The sequence below is a fragment of the Giardia intestinalis genome, chromosome 4, assembly GCF_000002435.2.
Source record: "Giardia intestinalis strain WB C6 chromosome 4, whole genome shotgun sequence".
Taxonomy (NCBI): Eukaryota; Fornicata; order Diplomonadida; family Hexamitidae; genus Giardia; species Giardia duodenalis.
The window spans coordinates 1,455,416-1,481,318 of NC_051859.1; the positions used below are offsets into that span (position 1 = coordinate 1,455,416).

General features: G+C 46.5%; 16 protein-coding genes across 16 annotated transcripts; 9 read left to right on the forward strand and 7 right to left on the reverse strand.

Annotated features, from left to right (window-relative positions):
- Window positions 1–5: 5 nt before the first annotated feature.
- GL50803_0016512 (DNA repair helicase TFIIH P90) lies at window positions 6–2,303 on the reverse strand (the record flags this gene model as incomplete). Its single annotated transcript, XM_001706053.1, has 1 exon — window positions 6–2,303. The coding sequence occupies one exon, from the start codon at window positions 2,301–2,303 to the stop codon at window positions 6–8; it is 2,298 nt and encodes a 765-aa protein (XP_001706105.1).
- Window positions 2,304–2,323: 20 nt separating this feature from the next.
- Window positions 2,324–2,692, forward strand: GL50803_0011287 (Ribosomal protein L7Ae; the record flags this gene model as incomplete). Its single annotated transcript, XM_001706055.1, has 1 exon — window positions 2,324–2,692. The coding sequence occupies one exon, from the start codon at window positions 2,324–2,326 to the stop codon at window positions 2,690–2,692; it is 369 nt and encodes a 122-aa protein (XP_001706107.1).
- A 39-nt stretch (window positions 2,693–2,731) lies between these two features.
- On the reverse strand, window positions 2,732–7,306 carry GL50803_00100987 (uncharacterized protein; the record flags this gene model as incomplete). Its single annotated transcript, XM_001706056.1, has 1 exon — window positions 2,732–7,306. One exon carries the CDS (start codon window positions 7,304–7,306, stop codon window positions 2,732–2,734), a length of 4,575 nt encoding a protein of 1,524 aa, XP_001706108.1.
- Window positions 7,307–7,312: 6 nt separating this feature from the next.
- Window positions 7,313–7,822, forward strand: GL50803_0015386 (Phosphatase similar to the C-terminal domain of histone macroH2A1; the record flags this gene model as incomplete). Its single annotated transcript, XM_001706057.1, has 1 exon — window positions 7,313–7,822. One exon carries the CDS (start codon window positions 7,313–7,315, stop codon window positions 7,820–7,822), a length of 510 nt encoding a protein of 169 aa, XP_001706109.1.
- A 67-nt stretch (window positions 7,823–7,889) lies between these two features.
- On the forward strand, window positions 7,890–9,938 carry GL50803_0040016 (Ankyrin repeat protein 1; the record flags this gene model as incomplete). Its single annotated transcript, XM_001706058.2, has 1 exon — window positions 7,890–9,938. The coding sequence occupies one exon, from the start codon at window positions 7,890–7,892 to the stop codon at window positions 9,936–9,938; it is 2,049 nt and encodes a 682-aa protein (XP_001706110.2).
- A 202-nt stretch (window positions 9,939–10,140) lies between these two features.
- Window positions 10,141–14,970, forward strand: GL50803_0040014 (Ankyrin repeat protein 1; the record flags this gene model as incomplete). Its single annotated transcript, XM_001706059.2, has 1 exon — window positions 10,141–14,970. One exon carries the CDS (start codon window positions 10,141–10,143, stop codon window positions 14,968–14,970), a length of 4,830 nt encoding a protein of 1,609 aa, XP_001706111.2.
- Window positions 14,971–14,993: 23 nt separating this feature from the next.
- GL50803_003307 (uncharacterized protein) lies at window positions 14,994–16,238 on the reverse strand (the record flags this gene model as incomplete). The annotated part of the gene is made up of 1 exon (XM_038046063.1): window positions 14,994–16,238. The coding sequence occupies one exon, from the start codon at window positions 16,236–16,238 to the stop codon at window positions 14,994–14,996; it is 1,245 nt and encodes a 414-aa protein (XP_037902001.1).
- A 173-nt stretch (window positions 16,239–16,411) lies between these two features.
- Window positions 16,412–18,118, reverse strand: GL50803_0090343 (Kinase, WNK; the record flags this gene model as incomplete). Its single annotated transcript, XM_001706061.1, has 1 exon — window positions 16,412–18,118. The coding sequence occupies one exon, from the start codon at window positions 18,116–18,118 to the stop codon at window positions 16,412–16,414; it is 1,707 nt and encodes a 568-aa protein (XP_001706113.1).
- A 133-nt stretch (window positions 18,119–18,251) lies between these two features.
- On the forward strand, window positions 18,252–18,653 carry GL50803_004156 (HIT family protein; the record flags this gene model as incomplete). The annotated part of the gene is made up of 1 exon (XM_001706062.1): window positions 18,252–18,653. The coding sequence occupies one exon, from the start codon at window positions 18,252–18,254 to the stop codon at window positions 18,651–18,653; it is 402 nt and encodes a 133-aa protein (XP_001706114.1).
- Window positions 18,654–18,738: 85 nt separating this feature from the next.
- On the reverse strand, window positions 18,739–20,202 carry GL50803_004155 (uncharacterized protein; the record flags this gene model as incomplete). Its single annotated transcript, XM_001706063.1, has 1 exon — window positions 18,739–20,202. One exon carries the CDS (start codon window positions 20,200–20,202, stop codon window positions 18,739–18,741), a length of 1,464 nt encoding a protein of 487 aa, XP_001706115.1.
- Window positions 20,203–20,268: 66 nt separating this feature from the next.
- GL50803_0013550 (putative Rho GAP) lies at window positions 20,269–20,838 on the forward strand (the record flags this gene model as incomplete). Its single annotated transcript, XM_001706065.1, has 1 exon — window positions 20,269–20,838. The coding sequence occupies one exon, from the start codon at window positions 20,269–20,271 to the stop codon at window positions 20,836–20,838; it is 570 nt and encodes a 189-aa protein (XP_001706117.1).
- A 35-nt stretch (window positions 20,839–20,873) lies between these two features.
- On the reverse strand, window positions 20,874–21,203 carry GL50803_0026988 (uncharacterized protein; the record flags this gene model as incomplete). Its single annotated transcript, XM_001706068.1, has 1 exon — window positions 20,874–21,203. One exon carries the CDS (start codon window positions 21,201–21,203, stop codon window positions 20,874–20,876), a length of 330 nt encoding a protein of 109 aa, XP_001706120.1.
- A 108-nt stretch (window positions 21,204–21,311) lies between these two features.
- GL50803_004152 (uncharacterized protein) lies at window positions 21,312–21,629 on the reverse strand (the record flags this gene model as incomplete). Its single annotated transcript, XM_001706069.1, has 1 exon — window positions 21,312–21,629. One exon carries the CDS (start codon window positions 21,627–21,629, stop codon window positions 21,312–21,314), a length of 318 nt encoding a protein of 105 aa, XP_001706121.1.
- A 19-nt stretch (window positions 21,630–21,648) lies between these two features.
- Window positions 21,649–23,706, forward strand: GL50803_004151 (uncharacterized protein; the record flags this gene model as incomplete). Its single annotated transcript, XM_038046100.1, has 1 exon — window positions 21,649–23,706. The coding sequence occupies one exon, from the start codon at window positions 21,649–21,651 to the stop codon at window positions 23,704–23,706; it is 2,058 nt and encodes a 685-aa protein (XP_037902002.1).
- A 27-nt stretch (window positions 23,707–23,733) lies between these two features.
- GL50803_004150 (uncharacterized protein) lies at window positions 23,734–24,471 on the forward strand (the record flags this gene model as incomplete). Its single annotated transcript, XM_001706070.1, has 1 exon — window positions 23,734–24,471. One exon carries the CDS (start codon window positions 23,734–23,736, stop codon window positions 24,469–24,471), a length of 738 nt encoding a protein of 245 aa, XP_001706122.1.
- Window positions 24,472–24,569: 98 nt separating this feature from the next.
- GL50803_004149 (Homing endonuclease) lies at window positions 24,570–25,892 on the forward strand (the record flags this gene model as incomplete). Its single annotated transcript, XM_001706071.1, has 1 exon — window positions 24,570–25,892. One exon carries the CDS (start codon window positions 24,570–24,572, stop codon window positions 25,890–25,892), a length of 1,323 nt encoding a protein of 440 aa, XP_001706123.1.
- Window positions 25,893–25,903: the final 11 nt, after the last annotated feature.

Consider the following 25,903-nt stretch of genomic DNA (forward strand, 5'->3'; position numbering starts at 1 on the left):
CGTTATTATTCAGATAACTTCTGCTCTATCGCAGCCTGCCGCACGTCATCATAAAATATTCTTACTTTCTTCCATGTGTCAAAGCGGGTGAACTCACAGTCGTTGAATAGCTCTGATAGATTGCACGTTTCCCATATTTCCTTGCAGTTCATGATACTATAGGGATAGCCCTGGTTGTAGCTAAGGTATGTGCGACGCTCAGCCGCGGTGTGTTGCTCATTTGTGTCCTCAGAAACCAAAATGTAAAAGTACGCGTTCTGGTCACCTGATTTCGGCCGTGATATCCTTCCCATTCGCTGGGCTTCTTGACGTCTGCTTCTTTCCTGCCAATCCAACTCGATAATTACATTGGCGTCAGGTAAGTCGAGGGATGTATCTCCAACGGATGATAGCATGAGACAGCTGATCGTTCTGGTGGCAAACGCATTTACAAGGCACTCCCTCTCATCGTCACTGCAAGCGCCCATGATAAACGGGACATCGAACATACGTGCGTACATCTTTGCCGCCATAATAGTATCGCAGAAGAGAAGCACTTGATCTCCCCGCCGGGTGTGGTACTCCTTCAGGTACCACGCAGTTTGGACCTTGTACGGATTGAGGATCGTCAAGTACTTCATGTACGTCTTGCGTGTGATCATCACGTCGTTGACGCACACAGTAGTTCTGTCTTGATTGGTCGCCTGAGCTGTGTTTTGGTCTAGCCAGTCATCGTAAAAGATATGGTGCATTGGACAACGTATTTCAGCGCACTGCAATTTTGCGATAAAGCCGCGCTTTGCAAGATCAGACCAGTTGGATTCGTAGAGCTTATTCCCGAGGAGATACAGATTTGTCATCTCGTCATCTTCTCGAAGAGGCGTCGCAGTGAGCCCTATTTTGCAGTATGACCGCAGGAAAAGATTTGCCTTGGTGTTAACATTGTCTGTAACAAACAAGGTCCTGTAGGTCTCTGCCATCACCTGATGCGCCTCATCAAACAAAACAATCCCCCACATAAGTGAATGCACCTTGTTGAGCGTTTCTTTACTCTTAGCGCTCTTTGCATTAGTGAGCATCTGGTAGGTGCTTATGAATACGATATGGTACCCTGGGATAAACTCAGTCTCCTCGTCTTTGTTTGCCGAAAAAATATAGACACGATCGCTCTCGACTGTGGAGAATTGCAGAAACTGACTCTTCCACTGTTTAGACGACAGATTTCCGTTAGTGACTACTATGCAGGAGTGCCCAAGACGACACGCACAAGCAACACCCAAGAGAGACTTTCCTGCGCCACATGGCAGAACGACTAACCCAGAATTACAGCGCTTAACGATCTGCGACGTGTCTAGCTGCACCTCAGATATGACTTTCTTTGAAGCATGGTCTTGGTAATCCCGTAGGTCGGTAGTGGGTTTTAGCTGTGCATTGATTTGAGGTGCTTTTACTTGGTATGCCTTTGCAAACTCCTCTTTGATCTTCTTAAGTTCGCACATTTCTGCCTCTGTATTGATCTCCGCGGCCATAAGAGACTGTAACCGCTGAACTTGCTCATTGCGAACGGCATCGATGCCCTCGTCAAGAAGAAGATATTCCTCTATGGTAATTAAAGAGCGCGTACCGCTCAGTGGGTCCCGCATTTCTTTTAGCTTCTTTCGAATACTAGTGAGTGCTTCGAGTGGAAAAAAGTATCGCTTCAATTTAGGAATGCTTGCGATCTTAAACGACTGTGTGTACCACAACGATTGGTCAGATTGCACACCTTGCTCGTGAGTCTTAAGCTCGCGTTTCTGCAGCTCCTCTGCAGTATCGTTCCGCTTTTTGCGCAGGAGCTCTTCGAAAAGCGTGTCAGCCACATTGTCAGAGGCATCCTCCAGAAGGTCCTTGATATCAGGGGTCAGGTCTAGGGTCTGGGGAACACGTAAAAGGAATCGGTTGCTGTCATAAATGGAAAAGCTAATGGTGCCTTGATTGTTAGCTAAGCGTCGCAGCGCAGAGAGAAGCGTGGGGGGAAGGCGGCGATACTTAGAGTAGTAGCCGAGCCGGATCTCTATCTCCGTTGCCGTGTATCCCAGAGAGAGACCTATGTGGAGTGACTCTTCTGTGATTCGATACTCGTGTACATAGGTCGGCCGTGTTTCGGCTTCTGCAAGGCTAACAAGGAAGTTGTAAGCCTCATCATACATCGGGGAAAACGTCTCCAAGAGTACAACATGATCGGCACTTAAAGCATTCGTTGAATAAGGAAAGACCGAAAGAGGCCTTTTGTGGTGATCGGGCTTTAGGTCTTCGAACGAGAGAGGAGCATCTTTGCTGCTCATCAAAAGCTTTTTAAAAAGAAATGCAAATTGACCCCAGAGCCATTCCGTTTGCCAATGAAGAGCTGTCGCTAGAGCTTTTGAATTTAGTAAAGCACGGGGCTAGCTTACAGGCAATAAAGCGTGGGGCCAATGAGGCGTTAAAACAGGTGAATAGAGGAAAGGCAGAGCTTGTAATCATCGCTGCCGATGCAGATCCCATTGAAATAGTTTTGCACTTACCACTTGCATGTGAAGATAAGGGGGTACCATATGTTTTTATCGGGTCAAAGAACGCGCTTGGACGTGCCTGCAATGTATCTGTCCCTACCATAGTGGCCAGCATTGGTAAGCACGATGCTCTCGGCAATGTGGTGGCAGAGATAGTAGGGAAAGTGGAGGCACTGGTATGACGGGAGTGCGTTTACAGTGCAAGCATCACTAGTAAATGCTCACCGGTACATGCTACACACTACTAGTATTTGGAGTGCACTATATACGAAGGCTAGGTTCTGCAGGCATGCATTTCTAGACAAGTCGGCTTCCAAATTCTTAAGGCCGAGACAAGCTGCGACATGCCGGCCAGAAAGCCCAGACGCCAACAATCCGTTAATTCTATCGATGAGGTCACGAAAAGGCACGTCCTTTAAAGAGATCACTTCGCCGTGTTGAGAATTAGGAACTGAGACCGTTGATGAGTCCGGAATGCCTTGCTTAGCTACGATGACTGCTATCTTCGGGAACGAACCACACGTGGCTTTCAGGCTGTCGAAGAAGGAGCAAACTCCGCCCGGAAGTAACCTGAGTAGAGTGACGCAGGATGGATGAAGACCTATGGCCCGAACCATGAGTTCAAGAAGCTCCTGCTGATCAGCTGTTAAATCTGTAGCTGTATTGGCATCATTACTACGTAAATATGCCACAGGGTCAACGTATTCTAAACTTAAACCTAATAGCTCAAAGAGGTTCTCTGGCAAGTAGGCTAAGATATCTTCCAAAATACGTGTGGATAGAAGCTGATGAAAAATGGGGTATTGAAGACACATCTCCAGGTACAGCTTGTTCGAAAAGGTGTGGCAGATTGATGCCCCTGTGCACGCTATCAACAGAAGCAATAAATCACCAGCCGGAAGATGTGATAAAAAGCACTGTACTAGCAGCGCAAATGAGATTGCGACAGGTGTATAGTCAGCGTCCTCCAAACCTACGACGTAGCGGGCCTGACCTAATTCAGAAATAGCAGTCAACAGAAGAGACAGCTCATGTGGAAGGTAAAAGCCAGGAAAGAGTAGACACTTCAATGACAGGCTTTGCTGCTGGTGAAACGCAAGCAGGGTAGGGTCAACGAAATTGAGGTTCCACTGTGGCGCAGGATAGGGTTGTGAACACTGGGCAAAGTGTTTGAAAACAAACGAGGGAAGATCAGCCTTATGTAATGACTGGAGGGAGTCCAAGACTACGGCAAGACTCAGGATATCGTCGCTTGCAACAGGATGGTCCTCGTTACTTGGGAAAGAGCTTGGTGTAACACTGTTCTCCTCTAAAGTGGTGCTGCCTACATCGTCTCGGCGGCTCTCTATTTTAGAGTCTACCTCCTCCGCAGTATTATCTGAGGAATGCTGCATGATTAGGTCTCCACCAAAGACATAAGGTTCTTCTTGGATATCTCTAGGCAACACAGACGCATCTTTCTTGGAGGGAGATTTAGCCCAAAGGGGAGAGAAATCCAAGGTTGAAAGGTCTGCATCAAAAAGAGTTATCAATCGTAGCATAAGGGCGCGCAGAACTGCGCTTCTTACACAGTCCTTGAATGTAAAGTCAACAGCAACTGGAAGCAAGCTCTGTGAAAAGAGGTCTAGTATGCCAAGTGAGCACGACTTGTATGTGCGCTGGACACGAAGCTCTAGCTCGTCTGCCAGCCGATTGGATTCAGCAATGTACTTGCGTATGTATGCAAAGTCAATTGAGTTAAAAAGCTGATTGTTATGAAGATACTTGTCTGGGAGGACTTTTGAGGTGAGTATTTTCTCTATTACTGATATGTTCCCGTGAGCACGACATATAACCATGTTGTACACTACACGATAAAGAAGATAGATGGCGAGATTTTCTTCGCGGATGGGATCTAGAGTATAAATGCTTTTGTGTCGCAGATAGATGCATGTCCATGACTGCTGTACTTCCTTGAGAACTGACCACCTTGAAGAAATGTCTTCAAGGGGTACACTGTCTTTATTTGCTGGGGCTGATTGTGCCTGTGATATGCGATAAGCAAAGCGAGCAGAGGCTTTATTGGAACCATCAAGGGGGAGGGGTAGAGGAACGATCAAGGTCTTGGCAGCACTTACTGCATAAATACAGGATTCCACATCATGTGGTCCTGCTGTCTGTTTATAGAACTTAACGTCAGGTAGCAAGCTCTGCAAATATTTCACAACATAAGGGAGGTCTGAAGAAGGGATACTCTTTGAAATAATTGGCTTTGTAGAGTCTTGTTCATATGCACGTAAAAGAACTGTTAGATTATAAAAGTAGAATATGACAGGGTGAGAGCTGTGTAAGATATGCACGAGCTGATCAAGCTTGCGTGTCGGGACTCCTCTTTGAATGGCCCACTGTGCCTCTTCGCGCATAAATTGGGTGTAGAAAATCTGGAGTGTGCGTGTAAGGATGAGCTTAGTAAGGTCTTGAGCATTTTTTGCAGCCTCCGGTGAAATTACTGCATCTTCCTCGAAGACGGAATCTAATTCAAAAGTGTCCACACAATCTTTGTAATTCATATGCGTGATAAAGAACATATCCAAGACATCTACCTTTAGTTGACCCGATGCTAAAAACCTAGCAAAACTGTCAACTACAAGAAGGAACATACGCCATGACGGGGTGTGAGACAAGCGTGCCGTCATTCTCGAGAATGTTGTCGACGGGTCTGACATCAGTGGTTCTGGGGTATTAACGTACAGTTGATAGTCAGCGATAACCCGTAAATACACCATGAAAGATATAGCTATGTGCAAGAGCAACTTAACCAGTACTTTGGAGTGTGCTGGTAGGCGAGAAAGCACGCCGCGAACAATCAACGTTGAAAAATACCTGCTGGCATTTGCTGGAATAGCTAGAGGCTGAGATTGGGGAGATTGCTTAAAATAAATCTTTTCTTTAAAGATCTCTAGATTGAAGATGTCATTTAGTTGAGCTTCGAAGATATCATCTAGCTGCTCGGGACTCTTGTTCTGGCAGTTGCTGACCTCTTTCAGACACTGCTCATAGAATTGCATGAATCTATTATAGATTGCAGAATAGACCAGCCCCTTGTTAACGTCTCGAACTATTATATAATCCAGTACATGCCTTATGAGGATGTATATCGACTGGTCCCAGTGGAGGCCTGGAGCCGAGGATGGACTTAAAAACGTTAACATCTCATAAGGAACATATGAATATGCGCATGTTCTCCTCTTCGTTGCAGTAGAAGAAGGTTGTGGGCCCACTAAATAGATGCTTTCAAGGAGCACTCGAATGAAGATGACTTCCGACGAGAGAGGGAGGATGGAGCGTTGCACAACAGTTAGCTGTGTCTGTAGGTCGCGTCCTATTATGTTCTTAACAGGCGGAAAGGCCTCAATGACATCTTTGTACGGGCTTTGATTGATGAATGGATTCTTCTCTAGGAATTCTAACAGCTCGTGGGTCATGACAGCGTCGGCAGCTGCTCCGCGCCAATAGTAACCGGAAATCATAACAATGTTAGTATCCCTCTCTGCTTCTGCTTCTGCTTCTGCCGCTTCCTCAACCTCTGTTTCTGCCCTCAGTCTTACTTCAGTTCCCAGATCAGTAGTCACGCAGTTGGTAAGACACAGAGCTGCGTAGTCCTCAAGCGTAAGCGGTGATAGTGTCGCCAACGTAGGAGATGACCAGTCAGCAATGGAGGAATACTCATTGAAAATGCCCGAACTAAGAAACCAGATAAAGAGGGGATGTATAGACGTGTGTAGCTCATCGATGGGTGGCACAGAAAATGTGATATTCTGTATCATGTACATAATTAGCTTAGAGAAGAGGGCGTCGACATTCGAGGCACGGATTGTTGAAAGCTGGCCAGTCTGAAGCGAACTGAGTGGTAAGGTGGGGGGTAGACTAAAGAGCCAGTCCAAATATGCTAGCGATAGAATAAATTCATCTCCAATGGAGCACACAGGTTGAGCATCGAGAACGGCCATCTCCGCTGACAGAAAGAGTCTGTTGAGCTCTGTATGAGAATTAGAGCGTAGAATGCTTTTCTGGATAAATGGTAATAGCTTTTCGGTTAGGTTATCAAGTAGATTTCTGCCCGAGTTGATACGTGAAAACAAATCCATCACAAAGCTCTTCTCTTTTGGCCTTTTGGACACAGGTAGTTCTTCCAGTGCTTTTTCAATGATATAAACCTCATAAATTTCCTGATAAAGGGGAAGCATGTGGCCCATATCACGGAGAGACTTAACTCCTTTCAGATTGATGTGGAGATCTTCCTCGTAAAGCACACTTAAGACATCATCTGATCGCACACTGTATAAGAAATCTTTGTGAGACTTTGGGAGCCTCTTATAGTAGGTGAGGAGTAGCTTTTCTGAATAGTAGAAGGTGCCCCAGTCAGAAAGCTCACCAGAGGGGGTCCCCAATTCATTAGTTTGGAGCATCATGCCATCATCGAAATGCGCATTTATCGGTGAAAACTCTGGCTTTTCTCCGCCAACAACTGTCCTCATCAGATGTTTAAACCATTTTCTAAATGATATCTCGTACATGGTGTCACTAGTTAAGGAACGCATGGGGAGCTTCATATCCGTATCATGAAGATGCTGAGATCCACTAAGAACAGATTTGTCCAGTTCAACTAGGTTATTAAAAATGAGGTCGGCTGCAATCTTTTTTAGCTTGGGGCTTGGCAACCTATCTACTTGCTCTGGTTCTGATGCTACTATATTGAGCTGAGGGTTATCTAAGGGAGTACTAGAGGGCACAGCTATCGGGGAGTCTGGGTTCATTTTTTGATGGGCACCTTTGATACTTGCTACGGAGACTTACTGGACTATGCTGCCAAGGGATGTTTTGATGTGATTGTTCACGGGTGCAATTGCTTCTGTACAATGGGCGGTGGAATCGCAGCCTCTATTAGTTCCCGCTTTCCGGCTGCACTGAAGGCCGACAGTGAGACTGCTGAGGGGGATAGGAGCAAGCTGGGATCATATACTTCGGCCACCGTTGCTATAGGCTCCACAACAAAGACAAATCGAATGGCTCTTACCGTCGTGAATGCTTATACGCAATACATGTACAGGCCAACCAGAGAAACGCCCATTCCATGCGACTATGATGCAATTGATAAGGTAATGGCGCGCATCAATCAAGATTTTGCCGGAAAGTCCATCGGTCTACCACAGTTAGGGGCAGGGCTCGCGGGTGGCGACTGGAAGACAATTGAGGAAATTATTAGGAAGCGATTGCATTCCTGTCACATAACTATTGTGTTGTTTAAAGCGTCGCAGACGCCCTCTGAGTGAACTTCTGCTGAGTTTCTGGTTTGAAGAATTCAAAAAGTTTAGCTTTGATCGGTACTTGTACTTTCCAATGGGCAACCTTACTCTCGATGACTGGTTCGATGCAGTTACCAATGCAGATATCTTCAAGATCAATGTCATGTTTGGTAAGTACGCTTGTAGCCGTGACGCTAATGGAGACACTGCACTTCTGCGGGCTGTCCGGGCAGGAAATGAGACGCTTGTGAAACTATTGTTAGCAAAGGAGGGTGAGATGGTCGATAAGAACGGCTTTGGCGCTTTACTTTTGGCTGCGCAGCTGGACCGCGCCCGCATAGCGATTCTTTTAGCGAAAGTAATACCTGACCAGACAACACCGGATGGGATGAATGCGTTAATGGTTGCTGCAGCCAATTCATCCATGAACACTGCTCAGGCCATTCTGCCGCATTTCGCCAACGTAGCAGATGACAATGGTTTGTTTGCCGTGAACCACGCAGTATCATCCGGCTCTCTGGAGATGGTTAAGCTTATCTGCAAGCGGTTTCCCCCAGCAGGTGATGCTCTACACAGAGCACTTAATCTTGCACGTACAGCGGCATACATTGAAATTACACACTACTTAGAAGGATTTGTACAATCAAGTACAGCCTCGTCTATCGGCCCCAGTGTTTGCTTGTCATCTAGCAATGTCTCAATGCCATTTGGGACCGTTATCAACGGGGTATATGATGCAAGTCAACCCAGTGTAATTAATGATATGAGAGACCAGTTGAATCACATGAACGTCAGCATTTCCAGACTTGCCGAGCCGAACTCTGTCTCAGAAAGCTCTCTACTATCCACTCTTCTTCTCTCGACTGGTGGTGCACCCGTGGATGCGTGGGCCTCTCTCAACACTGCTCCACAGTTTCTGGATGCACTCACTGGCGCAGCTGTGCTTACCACTGATAATGGGACAGTCATAACAGCGGGGGAGCTCTTAAAGGAGCTAAATTCACTGCATATGGAGCTCGAAAAAAAGGACCTGGCACTAGCACGACAGGGTATGGAGGTAGAGTCTCTACGAGAGCAGCTTAATCAACTTGCGACCAAAACGGGGTCCGCTGACCTTTCAGAGTTTTTGTCGCACTTTGACCAGAGACTTTTTCAGGAGTCTGCTGAAGGAACGCTTCCATTGTCAACTGAACAAGAACTTTTATCGGAACTGAAGCAGCACATTAATAGTCTTGCAGTGTCAGCTGACTCATTGGCCTTGAAGTACGTATCAACTAAGCTTCCGGGTCATATGAAGGAAGAATCCAATCAGGAGCTTGATAAAGATATGCACGAGCTCAACCAGCACACAGCAGAAGCCTTAGAGGCCATCGATATGTTGCAGTGTAGTCCTGGTTCCAGACACGGTAGCTCCCTGCTTGGTATCGATGGAACTTGTCTTAGAGCCTCCGGGCTTACACCTCTCATGCGAGCAGTTATTTCTGGTAAAGATCTCGACCCGATAAAAATGCAAGAGTTTGCAGGAAAGGTCACTAGCGACGGAACCACTGCACTCATGCTTGCCGTGCAGTGTGGCAACATAGGCGCTGTGACAGCGTTAGCTTCCTTAGAAGCAGGCATGGTGCGTGCAGATAAAAAGACTGCTCTGGCGTTAGCTATTCAGAATGACTTCTATGAAGCAATCAAAATACTTCTGCCTTTGGAAGGCATAGACATTTCGCAAAACAATGTAATAGCGACTGATAACCAGAAGAATCCACTGACGCTTGCTGCAGAGCAAGGGGACATTATAGCAGTCTATTGCTATCGAAGCCTATTCGCTCGTCTGCACGATGAGTATGGTCAGACAGCTCTCATGCATGCAGCCAGTGTCGGAGAAGAGAGGGTAATAGATTTGCTTATTGACTATGAGTGCGGAATGCAGACACCAGAGGGCATCACTGCACTGATGTTAGCTGCTCAGCGCGGGCACATCGGCTGTGTCGAAAGGCTTCTTCCGCATGAGCGTAATTTGCGTGACAATAATGGTAATACTGCTTTACACTACGCCACGAAGTTGGCTCAGTATGACAGGACAGACGCTGAGCTACACAGTTCCTTAGTGAGTCTCCTGAGCGAGAATACTGATTCCACCGTAAATTAGCGACATCACTTGCATTTTCACATTCATGTAAACTGTCCTAGGTAGTGAAGGAAGAAGTTCGCATGGACGGTAGCTAGGACTATGTGCTGAGGGGTCTGACTACTCAGGGTGCTTTTCTGATCCTCTCGTCCATCAACGATGCGGCAGCCACCCTTCCTACCCTTTGCTTCCCGAGAGAAAATTCAAAAATACAACAATTCGCATGCAGTCATCAAACTACACAGAGCCAAACATAGACAGTTGTGATGAGGTCTCTATGGAGGGTGACGATAGCACTACCGAATATGTTTCGTATCGCGACGAAGAGACTTTACAAGAGTCGCGCTTTAGCACAGAGGGATATGAAGTCAGTCCCAGCCGCCAGCAGCCAGAGAGTTTATTGACATCCTTGTGCCCATATAGTGCAGCTGCGCTCGATATCTCTGGAAGCTGCGCAACCCACTCGGTAACAAACACATATCTGGACGCGCCCATGACCTCGATTCTCGAAAAACTGCAGCAAGTATCTCATGAATATTCTATACCAGAGCTACCCTTACTACTAGATGCATATACTATGCACATTCTCGCAGAAGATAGAAGCTCTGGCTCTTATTCGGAACTCAGAGCTCTGCAGGAGGAAAACGAGGCGCTTAAACGGCAGCTTGAGGCACCATTCAATTCGCGACATACTGAAGAATTAGCACTTATAGTTGCCTTTAAGCAGGTGATGGAAGAGAAGGATAATGAGATAAGTGCCTTGAAGTTGAGACTTAGCGAGTTAAGTAGCCAGGCTATTAGCTCAAACGGTTGTGCTCCAAGTGCAGTGAAGGAGGATCCTTCTATTACTTCTGTTAACTATATCTCTCCGCCGGGTTTACTAGCAGACGAGCAGAGCTCAGCGGTGTTGCTGAGCGCCCTTGAACAACTGGCTTTTGTGCAATCTGATATCATTGGGTGGATGGATTCCATTCCGCAGCAATTTGCAGACACAGTAGCTGACCCTCTTAAGTCAAGCGTTGAGGCATTGCTCCATAGTTTGAATCTGTCATGTGAAGGCACCAATTCCATGATGGGTCTAATCGCCCTTTTGCTCGACACTGTTTCGCAGAAGCCACAAGGCGTAACTATGGAAGAAATAGCGCATGGATTTGAGCAGTATATTAGCGCGTCCAGAGCCCTGACGCAACATCTTCGGGTGTTCACGAACGTCTCAAATGCATCCTCGCCTATTCCAACGAATGCTGATGTAGAAAGGGAGATGGACGAGGCCAAGCACCTTAAAAAGATGGCAATTATGGCACTAGTAGAAGCGCAGAATGCTAGGAAGGCCATTGAGGATAAACAAAAGGAGTTGGCCACAAAGGAAGAAGAGCTCGAGGCTGCCCACGCATCTGCGTCTGCACTGCTCCAGGCCGCACAGTTAAAGCAGCCTTCTGAGATGCCGTTACCAACACCACCACTAGAACAGACAGCGGCAAGTGACAGAGAAAATTGCAAGACGCCTACTGAGGATAACTGGGTAGAAAAAGCTGCTGAGGGTTCACTGACTGAATCTGAACAGTATTCTGGCTACCTCAAAGACATGGATGTCATTCTGGACTTGATACTCTGTATTCGAGATGCACTTTTCTCAGATAATGCTGTGCAGGCCCGGCTATCCGAAGCTTCTATTGTAGACCAATCTTACTCTAAAGATCCTCTGCAGCAATCTATTGATTCTGCATCAGCCATGCTCCTGTCTATTTTTAAGGCCCTTACTTCCGATATACCTGACCAACGCTCTACGCAAAGCAGCAGTGCCTCTGAGATAGATGAGGAGTGCATGCAGTCACTTGGAAAGAGGCCTACAATGGCGTCCGAAATGATCTCAACTATCTCTAAGGTTTCTCAACAAAACCTAGAGGTTGCCGTGCCTTACACATGCGCCGCTAAGCCTGAGACAGTTAGCGAAGAGCTAGACGAGGTTATTCTATTGAAGAAGGAGCTTCTATCACGTAACGAGGTTATCCAATTAATGATACAAAAGCTTGAACAAAAGGACAGAGATATTAGTCGACTAACGCAGCAACTAACAGCCTCTGCTGATGGGCTAACACGGAGTCTCAGTGTTGAGCGCTTTGGGGAGCCCATTTCGCTAGAACCCAACAAAAGCACTGATGACTTAATCAATGAATTTACTCTTGCCACAGACACGGCCTCTACCAGTTCTACACTAGTGAAACTACGGTTTGATGTGACGGCCAAGCTATCTATGATGGAAAAGCTGATGAATTCTCAGGGTATAACGGATAAGGGCTCTCTATTTTCACTGGTTAACCACTATCTGAGTCTAATAGAGGCGTCTGATAACCCTCAGTATGCTCTTCCTATAGATGGTGGGCTAGATAAAGCCACTGAAAAGCAGCCTCTTGACAATTTTGTGTGCTGGACTGAAGTTGAATCTCCAGTGGCTTCTATTCCAACAAACTTCAGGGCCGCGCTGGGTCCAGCAAATGAGCATACCATTGATGAAGTAGGATATGCAGCCCTTAACTCCAGAGTTGGGAAGATGCACGAATGGCACATTCCTATCCGCTGTGACAAAGGTACAGACCCTGACGGAGACTTTGTCGATGCCGATACACCAATCTCTACAAACCCCACTGTGGACTGGCAAACACATCAGAAGCAGCTTAGCGATTTGAAAGAACAAATTGCTCTACTCCAAGGAAAGGTTGACTCTGCAAACGAACGGGCCCATCAGGCAGAGCTTAAACTAGAGAGCGATTCTCGATTTGTTGACACAGCCACATCTGATCTTATATCTTCCTCCATTGACAATTATAAGAGAGAAATTGAACAGAAAAATGCACGAATACATTACCTTCAAGCAGCATTGGCTGAATTTACGAGCAAAGAGACTAACAAGACACCCAATCCTGACAGTGGACTACTAGTACAACTAGAAACGATGAAGCAGCTCTTGGCAACGCAAACAGCGGATTTGAAGAAAGCAAATACAATGTTGGAGATGGAGCAAGAGAAGGCAGCGGACTTATCTGCTAAATTGGTTGCAGCCGAGTTACTATCCAGTGAAAAGGAGGACGAATTGGCTAAACACAGATTAAATGAAGATAAATTATTAACGAAGCTTCACGAAAGTGAGGAGCGTGAACTGCTCATTGAGAAGCAGACAGCTGAGATAGCTGACCAACGAACAGACCTTTGTGAGCAGACTCGTGAAGTGCAACGTCTGAAGCTTTTGCTATTAGATAGAGACAGTCAAATTCAGCGGGTAAGAGATATCAACGAACGACTTGCCGAGAATATTGCTGCTTTAAGAATAGATTTGGAACAGCAGAGACACCTTGGTGGGCCGCAGACGTCCGAGTCAAGACTCGACTCTTCATACAGGTTGACCTCACAAATCGAAGACTTGAAGCTTGATATTCAGAGGGTTCAAATGGAGCTTACCAGAATGGATAGAAGCACACAAAACGGTGCCCTGCCTGGGGAGTCTAACGATGATTCTTGGAACAGTGACTTTGTCTCTCGTGAACAGCTGATACAGATGTTAGTTGAGCGTGATATGAAGATTGCCGCAATATTAGAGGAAAAGGCATCTCAAGAAACACCCAATACCATAGAGCCATCCGACGTGCAGATCAATAAACCAAAAATACGTTCTCGCCCCCAAAGCTCCAAACGCCCGCTCCAAAACACTCAATTGTCCCAGACCCTGAAGCAGCGGCCTGTATCCTCAAGTTCAACTGCTAATCTATCTCTAACACAACACGGTAAAAAGGATGCAACAATTAATTCATTAAAGCACCAGCTAATAGCAGCAGAGAAGTCTATTTTTTCTCTAAAGCAGGAGCTGACATCTGTGAACACCAAGCTTTCACAGGCAAAGGCAGCAGAAATAGCTCTCAAGAAGCTGTTGCATGAAAAGCAGAAGGAAATAGAGGACTTGAAGATTCAGAATACAACATTAACTCAAAGGTTGGATAAATGTGACAGGAAAGTAGCTGCTCTGGAAAGCGATAAGTGTGATTTAATGGCGAGGTTAGTCAACGCTACTGACAACAGCGATAGCTCACCCCAGGCGCGCCTTCAAAAGCTTCTGAATTCTACGCTCAATAGCAAGGAGGAGCACTTCAGAAGTGAAGGAGGCACGGCGGGGACAGAAGCGACTGACACTACGCGCCGTGCTAAGATTGGATTCACCCCGCTGATGCACGCGATAACAACGGGCAATCCCGATGAAGTGACGTCTAATCTGGCTTATGCCGGATACCATACAACTAACGGAACGACTGCACTAATGTTAGCAGTTGAGTATAATAACGTACAGGCCATTAAGCTATTGTCTCGGATAGAAGCACGGATGACTCGGGAAGCAGGGGAAACTGCACTTGCAATCGCTCTGGCTAAGGGTAACCTCGCAGCCGCTAAGCTCCTCACGGAAACAGAAGGTTTAAACACAAGTCACATCAGTCGAACAGGAGGAACAATAACTGAGCTCATGAAGGCGGCGGCAGATAATAATCTCGTCGCAACGTGGTGTTATCTCCCTATTCAGGGAGGTCTGCATGATCAAGATGGATGTACGGCCCTTATGCATGCTGCAAAAAAGGGAAGCGTAGGAGCTGCACGGTTACTTTGTGATAAGGAGGCAAGAGCACAGTCAAAACAAGGAGAGACTGCACTGATGTTTGCTGCGATTAACGGGTATACGGAACTGGTTAGAATGCTAAAGGACAGAGAGTGGGGGATGTATAATATTCACGGAACTACTGCGCTAATGTTCGCGGCACAGTATAATAGGCCACAAATTGTTTCTCTACTCATTGATAAAGAGGCAAGGATGCTAACAAAACGCATTCATGAGCACGGCGCCGGGTTCTGTGCCCTAATGGCAGCGAGTCATTACGGAAACATAGAGTGCGCGAAGCTCTTGCTGCCGAAAGAAGCGGATATGAAGCAGCCAAACGGCAAGACTGCGCTGTCGTATGCCCAAAGTGATGAAATGTGGAACCTGATTAAACATTATAGAAAAGCCCAGATTTGAAAGCTTGGTCTACAATCAATGCTTTAGTAGGCTTTATTGATATTGTCAACTAAATCTTTGCTGTAATTGGCCGTTAATTCTGACAGCATTGTAGGGAAAAATTTAATCGATGTATTATCAACTTTTAATGCTTCTGTCACGATGCTTGCTCCGTCATGCTCCTTGTTTCTTCGCCTCCATGAGACAAAAGAGTCAAGGCCAGTAACATTCTTTTGAATGTCACAATTCTTTTCCAGGGGCGCTATGTCCCTCTTTGTAATTACCTCACCCATAGCAAGCTCATCATATACCTGTATTTTATCTACTGAGCCCACTATTTGGTGTGTCTCTCCATATGAATCCTTTTTCCGCGGTATTGCACTATTAACTGCAAACTCATGATCAATAAGCGTGCTTGCAGGTTGACGCACAAAGGATAATCCAGTGTAAAGACTCTTGCTATTTGGATACTCTTCTAAATCTAGCCCGGCCAAATTGGTCAAAGGAGTGCACGTCGTGGTGGGTGCGTTGTTGAACTTGTGTTCAGCGGTAACCACTGACTTGAGTGACCTAATTATTGGCCTTGCAGATCCATGGGCAACATACTTACTAAAAGGTAATAGCCTCTTCGTGGATTCCTGAGTCATTTTGCTAGGAAAATATGCATCAGGCGATGTGCACGAGTCATTTTGTGAAGAAGGACTTTCACGTAACTTGGTCAGAAGTCGTGAAAATGGTGCTTTTCGAGTTTTAGGCCCATTTGGAGAGTCGAAGCCAGTCTCGTCAAGTACTTCTAGGGTCTTTTTTACCTCTTTATCAATAGAATCGTTTATTGCGGCTGCAGCAGCTGCTAGGGACTTCTTTTCAGCAGTGAGATAATCGCTGGGCGCTAAGCTGCCCTTTAATCTTATTAAAAGCGACGGCTTTAGAGCAGGAACAGAAAGAGAAGTATCTGCCGAGGCCGACTGCTCAATGGTGAATTGTGTGGTGTCAGATACTCTTCGCTGTCTAATAGCGTTTTCTAAGCCTTTGGTCGGAGCCTTATTTTCAATAAAGGGCTTGCAGGGGCCTTTCTGTCGCAGCATAGCTACACTCTTCTTCCACTCTGCTGGCGGTTCTTGCGGGTTTAGCAAACGAAGGATGTCTGTCGAAAGGTCTGCGGACATCTGGGATATCTCGGATTGTATTGGAGGCGCGCTTGGTGATGCTGCTTTAGGGGATGCAAGAGAGCTTTTCAGTTTCCTTCCTACCGTTCTAAGAAGCTGTAGTGTCACAGGAGGAGACTCCATAGAGTCTGGAGGAAAGGAAATGCCGCGTGTTTTTTACCAATCTCGCGGAGAAGGAAGTGGTAGATCAGCAATAGTTATTCACTTTATGCACCACATGATTGACTTCTAATCTTCTTCAAGCGTGCCAAGCAAGAAGAAATAAGCATAATGTGCCGCAAAATGCAGGATACAGGCTATTCTGGAATTATATCTGTATGGATCATCAGATAACCATTGAGTTCCTGCATAGCACAGGTGAACTGCTCATCAACGTTCTGGTTATCTCCTAATGGATCCACCTTTGCTTCTGGGGCAGGAAGAGAATCCGAAGATATCACTTTGGGGGCATCCTCCTTATCGAGTGCGGGATCAACAACAGATTTATCAATCATATTCTCGTCAAGGAATTGCTGAAGCCTAACCAGGAGCTCCTCTCTATACAACCCTACATTGTCATGGACCATTTCCAACTCATCGACAATCTCCACCGGTTTGTCCATCAGAGAAAGTACGTAGACAAAAGATACTTGATTCGGAAGAGAAATTTCAACGTTGATGCGAGACGTGAGACTAGACTTGGTTGGTCTGCGCTTAATTACAACTGAAGAGGCTGTATCTAAATTGGCAGGAACATGGAGAATAGAGCCTGACTGATCAGTGGACACAGTCTCAGAAGCAAGCACATGGCTCAAAGAGTTTGTCACTGCTGTAGTGGGCACAGCAACATTAACAACACTAACGCCCATGCTCGCCGGGCACACAGGCTTAGATAAAGACTGTGGAATGTGGGACTGCTGAGGACCACGTGGCGAAGAAATTGGTAGAGAGGATTGCTGTGGAAGTTTTAGAGCTGTCTGAGCCGCGTTAACAGCAGTATGGCCTGTTGACTGCATAGTTTGTTCATGTGTTCCAAGAGATACTTGTGCAGAGGGTCCATGGTCCTTTGCATCGGTGGTGAGCTTTCCTGTGTCGGACATATTTGACAGAAAGGGCTTGCTTAGCAACTCGCGTGCACTCGGGCGAGCAGAGGGATCCTTATTAATACATAGCAATATAAGGTCCTTCATCTCCTTGTGAACAACTTTATTTAGCCCGTTCGGTGGGATATTGCCCTCGACCTTCTTGAGCACATCAACTATATTCGCACACTCTAGGTATGGGGTATCGCGCGTAATAAGTTCCAACAGCAACATACCGAATGCATAGATATCCACCTTCTCATCATAGTGTGCATTGCTGTATGTTTCAGGCGCCATAAACTCAGGTGTCCCTATGCAACTGACTGCTGTAGATTGAAGGCCTAGCGAAGCGCACAGACCCAGATCCCCGACCTTAACAACACCAGTGGCCCCGTTAATAAATATATTTTGTGCCTTAATGTCGCGATGGATTATCTTTGGTTGACACGTGTGCATGTAGTTTAGGGCTTCTAAGATCTGAAGGGCCCAACTCTTAAGCACAGGGGTTGTCAGGGCTGTGGGGTTCTTCTTCAAGTACTTCTTTAGGCACCCAGACGGCATGAGCTCAGTCGTGAAGATGAGCAGATTGCTACCTTCGAACCAATGATCATAGAGCTTAATTATATTCTCGTGGTCAACATCTTTGAGAGCCTTGATCTCCTGAAATAGCTTGCTTGATGCCATTGGCTCCAGAGTGTCGAGGACGACCTCGTTCCAAGCCACCTCTCGGCCTGCTATCAAATCAAACGCCCTATAGACAGTTTTGAACGCGCCTTTTCCCAAAACATCCCCCGAGTACTTCAAGTAACGGTCGGACGGCCCAAGAGTATCGGAGAATGGATTGTAATAAACGCCTTCGTTACGGAGCGGAGAGGATTCTACCTCAGGATACGGCTGATTCTGGGTGCCCGCAAATACACTGAGTGGAGCAACAATCTCCATGATGGGGTAGTAGTAGTCTTACTAAAGAGGTAGGCTGTACGGATGTCCGCTCTTTTGTACCAACTTAATTTTTCGCATTAAATGTTAGTATTTTTTAATTTCTATACTTCAGCCCTCTGATTTACACGTCAACATGTGCATATTCTGCTCCATTGTTGCCCGCGATGTCCCTTCTGAAGCCGTTTATGAAGACGAGCACGTTCTTGCCTTTTTGGATATTATGCCGAGCGCCCCGGGTCACTGTGTAGTCATACCGAAGTATCACGCGGCCCTTTTCCATGAGCTCCCCCCTGCCTCCGCAGCTGCTCTAGGCGCTGCTCTTGTCAAGGTGTCTGGCGCGTTAATTAAGGCCATGGAATGCTCGTGTTACAATATTGTCAACAATAACGGGCCAGAGGCAGGACAGGAGGTTCCACATGTTCATTTCCACATCATTCCTCGTAAGGCCGGCGACGGTCTTGGGTACAAGTTCTCTCCGCAGAGTGGAGGAGACCTCTCTAAGATTGCAGCTCGCATAAGAGAATGTATGGAGTGACTCAGCTGTCGCTAATTCCTGTCTACTATGAGCTCCAGTAATAACCAGGACTGCAGACGATCACTGAGCATCTGTAGAGCTGTGACTAAAAGAGGAGCATAGCTGTTTCTACCAACTTAATGTATATAGGCTCTATGAGATCAATCTGATCGTTTATCCGCTGCACCTGATTGCTGGCTAATAGGGTAAATTGGAGTTCTTCAATTTGTTTCAATTTGCTCCTCATGTTATAGAGACAAGTAAAGGCTGCGTTGGCAGCCACGGAGGAGAAATTGGGGTTAGTGCTATACAGGAAGTAGCTCGTTTCAACCTTTGGTTCTGCACTGGTGGACAGCATGGTTATCTGCAGGTACCCCTCTGTGCATAGTGTTGTGAGGAGCGAGACGGCCTGAGACCGTGGAATCATCCCCTCGGCAGCCACAACTGACGCCTCCATCATCCCTCTTGCTCGTATGATGTTGAACATGCGACGGGCCATGGGGCCATGGCGCTCCGCAACGATGCGTAGAAGCACTGCCATCTGCATGCGCTCTATTGCTGCATCTATGTCTACAATGTATTGCCCATCACTGGTCATGTGCATCATGGCTTTAGGTTCTGAAACGTACAGCTTGAGCACTGACGCACAAAAGGAAAGCGTGAAGTTGCTTCCTGTAGCATTTAGACTGTATTGTGCATTCATCAATGCGTCGTGCAGTTGCTCCAAGTTAAAAGAGCGCGTACTGGGTCGCACATCTGCTGGAGAAAATGGACAAAATCCTAGAGCCTGAAAGGAGTTGGAGATGAAAAGGGCTGCACGAAAAACAGTGCCCATATCTCTGTCATAGACAGTACAGACGTAGTCTGCCAGCTCCTCTTCCTGAAAGAGCGCGATAAGCTGCTCAACGCTCACGCAGTATGACTCTCCACTATCAGATACATTATCAGACTCCAGACTGTGCAAGCCATGGGAATGCTTCCGTGGGGGCTCTGTGGACTCGGGACCTTTGACGTTGTGACTCTGATGGTGATGTGCATAGTAAACCGAGGTAAGAAGATTCTGACAGCGTTCTCTGAGTTCTGAACTGCGTTGAACGACTCCGCGAGATAAGAGAGTGGATAAGGTTTCCAACAGACGTGGAAGCCCTACGTCTACGCCCATGGTGCGAAGAACCTCCAAGATCTCTGGTGCTGTCATGGAGCCACCCAGAGTGAGGGCGGCTAGTAGCTGATCCCCCAGACCATCAAGGTCAGAAACCCGGGGCAGAACAATGGGGCAGAACATTCGCACCATTGCTTGCTCAGAAAAAACACCATAGACCATGTGCTTTCTGCTCAACTCATGTCCATTGCGAATAACCGGAAGTTCCACAAAAAAAGCGATATTGTGCCTCAAGAGGGCCATCATGGATGTCTTGATGATGTCAGGCGGCAATCTAACGGCGGTAACAAGGTCATTGAGCGTGCCGAAAGCCACCTCCATGAGATATTGCACAATAGCGACCGCTGTGGTGTCAAAGTACTCCTCGACGCAGGAGAGGACAACACTTTTGAATCCTGAAAAGTGCATGTGTTTAGAGCCTGGCGCAGACCTGGGACGAAAAGGCAGACAACCCTCACCGACAGAATTCAAAAAATGGATATACGTACACTTAACGTTTTACTCAAAGACGTCGTCTCTTTTGTGGAGCGTGTCCTACTACACGAGCCCTCTCTTTATCGTATACCGGGTCCAGACACAGAGGCACGAGCCATGCTTAACAAATATTTGATGGGGGAGCGGCCTAATCTGGACACTGAGCTTGTCGATCCATTCACCGCCACAACACTGTTAAAGTATGCCATTAAGAACCTTGACAAACCCCTCATCGCGAGAGAATTTTATCCTGCCCTAAAAATGATCTTGTACTTTGAGGAAAAATTGGGGCACGCTCCGGAACGGGCCCTCACCCGTGTATACGATAGCTTTCTGGACCAGGATAGAAGAGAGTTCTTCGAAGTCTTTGCCAAGCATTTACTGAAAGTAGCTGGGGAGCCAGAAAATAACATGACACTGATAAACCTTGTAACGGTATTTGGCCCAACATGCATCTTGCCGTACCGGGAGATGCAGCTTGAGCAGATGCGTACGGGCCCAGCAATCCTCTTGTACATTATAAACTTTGCTGCCAAGAGAGCAGGCGTGGCACAAGTCTGCACTACATGATTAGTAGGGCTGGATCTGCGAGGAAACAGACAGAATTAAAAGAATCCTTTCTTGCGTGCAACGTGAACAAGGATAGTCTTAATTACATAGCTGCCAAGCACCAATATATTAGCCACAAGCAGAGGTGTGTGCATGCGCAGAGATTGGCTCTTCTGAACGACCTTACTAGAGCCTAAGGTGTTGTGAATGTGTGTTATGTTTCTATTTGTATGACTTCGAAGATGAGATAGACGCCTTTCAGCCTCCTCTATAGACCGCTCCAGGGTGTTAATAGTAATTTCTAAGCGCCTATCCTCTCGAGCAAGCGCCAAGGCACGCGTGTAGCAGGCGTGTGCTTGGGTTGCTATCTCTGCTAAAGTCTCCATTTTTATTAAGATAAGTTGGGGCTGACGGACAGAGCAAGGGTCGTACCAGGTATCTAAGGGCCTGTGGATAAAGGTAGATAGAACCAAGAAAGACAATAAGCTATTGCATTATTGCATAATGCTCGATTGAAGAACTTGGAGGAGAAGAATGCACACTATTGCTACTAGCGAACAACAATTGACAAACAACACAGTGCTGTGAGCAGCACCTGTGAGCTTGAGTCGAAGAAATATGACCTCGCCATTTTTGTCCCTCCGCACGACATCAGCTTCTGTTCTTTTCCTCAATTGGTTCAACCTTGTTGTAAACGTATCGATAAGCTCCTGCATCTCGCCTATTCGTTCGTCCAGCTGCTGTATTTCATTGTTGAGGCGAATGCCCTCCATATAAAGACTCTGTGCTTGGTCTTCGATCAACGCCAGCATCTATTTTTTCTCTTAAGCAATGATACAATTAACTCTACGAACAGATGCTATTGAAGGACTCTGTGCTGCTATCTCCTACTTCATAGATGCAATGGCTGTATTCAAAGAGATTAATATGTGCTTCCTCTTTGAAAAGGCTCCTGCAAACCAGGCTATTCACATTTTTGCAGCCACCACTGGCATTGACCCAAGCGGCGGCACTGCCTCTTTCCTCATTGACTCACCATTCATTGACATTGTCAACACGCCAGATCCGGCTCGAAGAGGAGATAATTCGTCAATCTTATTATCTGTCTATTCCTCTACCTTGGTTCCTCTTAAAACTCTGTTGGAGCATCACGGGGAGTACCCTCTAGTGATAGAGTTTAATGTTGTTGACGGTACCAGCTATGCCGTTTTCTTGAGGTACCTCTCGTTAATGAAGTTCAAGCAAGCGTTTGACAGTATGTATGTTTCCTCTCAGATCCATCTGAGTCTGATCAGCGTTACATATGGACTTACGCCTCTACAATATTTAGTAGCTATTACATCTATTTTTCAATCTACTTACCCAATTAGATTGCACGCACAAAAAAATGGTGGGCAGAATCCGCTGGCAAGCGCTCTTACAATTCGGCTTTTAATGAATAGTTGCTGTAGTCTAGTCTATGGATTGCCAGCATTTTATCCTAGAGTGCATTTACCCATCTTTTCCGTTGACGCATCTGACGCAAGTTCATTCCTGCGTCTTTTACGCAAATCTAGTGGCCATTCTGATGGAAATCACCTTTCACTATCAACAAGCATTTGTAGGACAGCAGAGGCAGAGTTTGAGCAGCTTCAAACGTCCATCAAAGACAAGGTACCAGAGGTGCTTGATTTACTACATTGTCCGCATACATCTCATGCACAACAACTGGCTGGCCTTGTTTGGGGTACACTCAATACATCCCTTCTGACTCTTATGCATTGCCCCAAGCTCCTTGTCCAGCTGGGAGGTGCCACAACCAAGGCGATGCTGAATGCAGTCACCACTCAGACCAAGCCAATGCTTCAAGCGTCAGTGGATGTGGACCAGATTGCATCGTGCATTGCAGCAGCTCAGGGCCCTGAAGAATGCTACTGTGCATCCGATCTTTTCACATACTTTCAGTCTTCGCTTAAGTATGCATCTGCGTGCATGTATCTTCAAGGAGAAACAGCGCTGCGGTCGTTTCTTGATCTACAAACGCAGTACCCATCCATCTCCTATGAAGTAGTATTGAGTGCTTCTAGCCAGGAGGTCCTGGCCAGAGATCTTCAAAGCACAACTGGGGTCTTTGCATCATCTCTACCTGGAGTAGAGCTTCATGTAATGCGGCGCCTGGGACCACAAACATATGCAGTGGTGACAACCAAAGACCTTGTCAATCAGTTTTTTTTCGCTTTTTCTGGTGCTTTCTTCCCCTCGTCACCTCCCACACAAAAGGATAAAGCGACGATGGACTATAAGCAAGGGTACGATAATTATACAGTTCCATCTCTGAGTATGCAATGCACGTCCAGTGGCAGCGGTGGACAGCAGATTAGACTTAATGTCAATCCGCAGCCGATTAACTATGTACACTCGCAATCTCCTGTGGTTACCAGTATAGAGCTGCAGCGGACCAAAAATACTCCACAGGTAAAAGAGACTTCACCAACCAGCATGTTTGGTGTCAGGACTCCACCTACCCCAAAGGATGGTTCACCCATCCTTGACGACGGTTCTGTCAAACTAGTGGACCAAACACCAATCTACCTATCGCAGCAAAGCCCCAGTTCTAAGGATATTTGTCTAGATGCCTCTGGGAGTATAGTTGCCACATGCTTGAACAGTGTTGCCCAAGTATCATTAGGGAAAACTGCGGATGATGGTAATAGTATGACCCCTTTTCAATCTACCCTCCTTACCAGAGACAAGTCATTGCCCTCAACCAATCAACAAGCAGGTTCTGTTGTATCGACCCACCTATCAGATTGTCAATCCGAACATAATCTTATTTCCTATATTCTAGGGACGGACAGCGACAGTGGCATTAGTGGGGATATTGAGTTCATAATGGATGCACTGTTGTAGTAAGCTCGTGTTCGTAAACAAAAAAGGATGGGGTGGGATCTGCCAATTGATGGGCTTCCTTCACCAGCTACAAGTCCTGGCCGTAAGTATTTAGAAAGTGACTACAAAATGAACAATAGCTTTCTGTGCGAACCGGAGTGTGAGGCGCCAGAACCCCATGCTGGGTACCATACTAATACTGATTCTAGACAGGCTCCTATTGACACACCCGTAGAATTTCGCTATGTAAATGTTACAAATCCGCGGCAAACAAGCATAGAAACAGGCACATTCACGGTTAACACCCCCTCTGTCCCATGTATTACGGAATCCATAATTGATGATCAGGAGCTGGAGGGCCCCGCTGTTTGGCAGAAAAAGCAGCACGTAGGTATTCACTCAAGTTGTGGCAGCGACGATGATCTGTCTTTGAAGAAACCTGATCAACCAAAGATGATCAAGCCAGACTACACGTATCAGACCATGTCGTCTAACTTGCCTAAGATACCCACGGACGAGGAGCTGAACACGCTGATAGCTACAGAGACACACAAAACCAATATTCCTAAAAAGCGCCCTGTAAGCAATTTTGCCAAGACTGTTGAGAAAAAGGCACAATTGGCCCCTAAATCTGGCGTAGGAAGGGACGTAATAATGCGGAAACTTGGAGCCCTTCTTACAGACACTCCAAGCGACGTTCCAGTTTACTCTATGGACGACAAGACTCTAGTTGCTCTCACCGAACAAGCTCTAATGAGCTTCAGTGACTCTCTTTATAAGTGGTAAACCATATCACCAACGCATGCAGAGACGTCAAAGGTTTGAAGAGTCCGTAGAGTACTAGATTGCCCCAAAGACTAAAATTCAGAAATTAAAAACATTAAATGGTCAAAGGACTGGCGAAGGAGCAGAAGGTGCGTCTCTACCTTGGTGGACTGAAGAATGTAGAGCAGCTAATGAAAGGGGATGTTTTGATGGGCGACGACGGGAATCCACGTACCATCAGTGCTGTGCATTCGTCAATGTCCAAAACGTACACCATTACCTATTCGTCCTATTTGGATGTTAAGGACGACCGGAGTTTTGTCTGTGGAGATGATGCTGTTCTTATTTTAATCCCCGATGGGAACCGAGAGGTGAATAGAATTATTAATACCGGAGCAGACAACCAATATGTGGTTGAGTTTGTTGAGCCTGTCACGGACGCAATGAAGTCCATCTCTGGCGTCAAGCTGCAGTGGAAAGTCTTTGCACAAGCTGACGACGCGCTTTCATATGTGGATCGTAGTCTCCCGAATTTTCTCTATGAATCTAAGTTGAGCGACTTCATCAAGTTAGAGCCTAAGCTTCAGCGCATGTTCAAGCTTGTTCGTCCGCTTCTTCCAATACGTTTTGTTGACGCAGTAACGGTGATTCAAGATGAAACCAAAACAGACGTTGATATCTTGAAGAATATGGATATTCGCCCAACAGACCTGCCATGGTTGTGTGGCCTCTATCTGATTACCGGGATATGTATTGATGAGAGGTCGTTCCGCTTCCACTTGAAGGAGCTCAATAGTAACATTGCGGGAGAGGTTAAGCGTATATTCCGCTGTTTGAATTCCTATTATGAAATACAATTTGATGAGGCTTCGGAGAATTACACCATTAGGTTCCAAGGTGCCAGTGAGACAAACGACTTTTTCAAGCGGTTTATGATCCAGTTTGGAATGTATGACGCTCGTACGAAGCGATACGTGAAGGATTCATTGAACCCACAGGTGTATCTTGAGAGCTTCAGTAGAATACGGGGCCCTTTTCTAGCAGGGATCCTCGATGGTAGCTCTGGGTACGGATTATCGGACATAAACCATGGACTGGAGTGTTATATTAGAGGGATCTCATCACCGGCGACACGGGAGGTGGTCGCTGACCTTGCCCGTTCGTGCTCTCTTAGCGCTGTTGTTGACCAGAGTGACAATAATACGCTAATCTTAGCAGGCGGAATGCTCTTCCGTGTACCGTGTGTCTCCACAATTCCTAAGGACTTTCCAGGGCTAGTGTCCCTCACATCCTACCCCAACCCAGACGGGAGCTCTGTTCTGCTTGGCATGCCTATGCCATTCTCCATAAAAGAGTCTGGCACGCGCGAATGCTATTTCTTGGACATCCAGGAGCCGAACAAGCGGTGCCTTCTCTCCGACTACACCGTTGTTCATCTCTAGAGGTTAGAAAT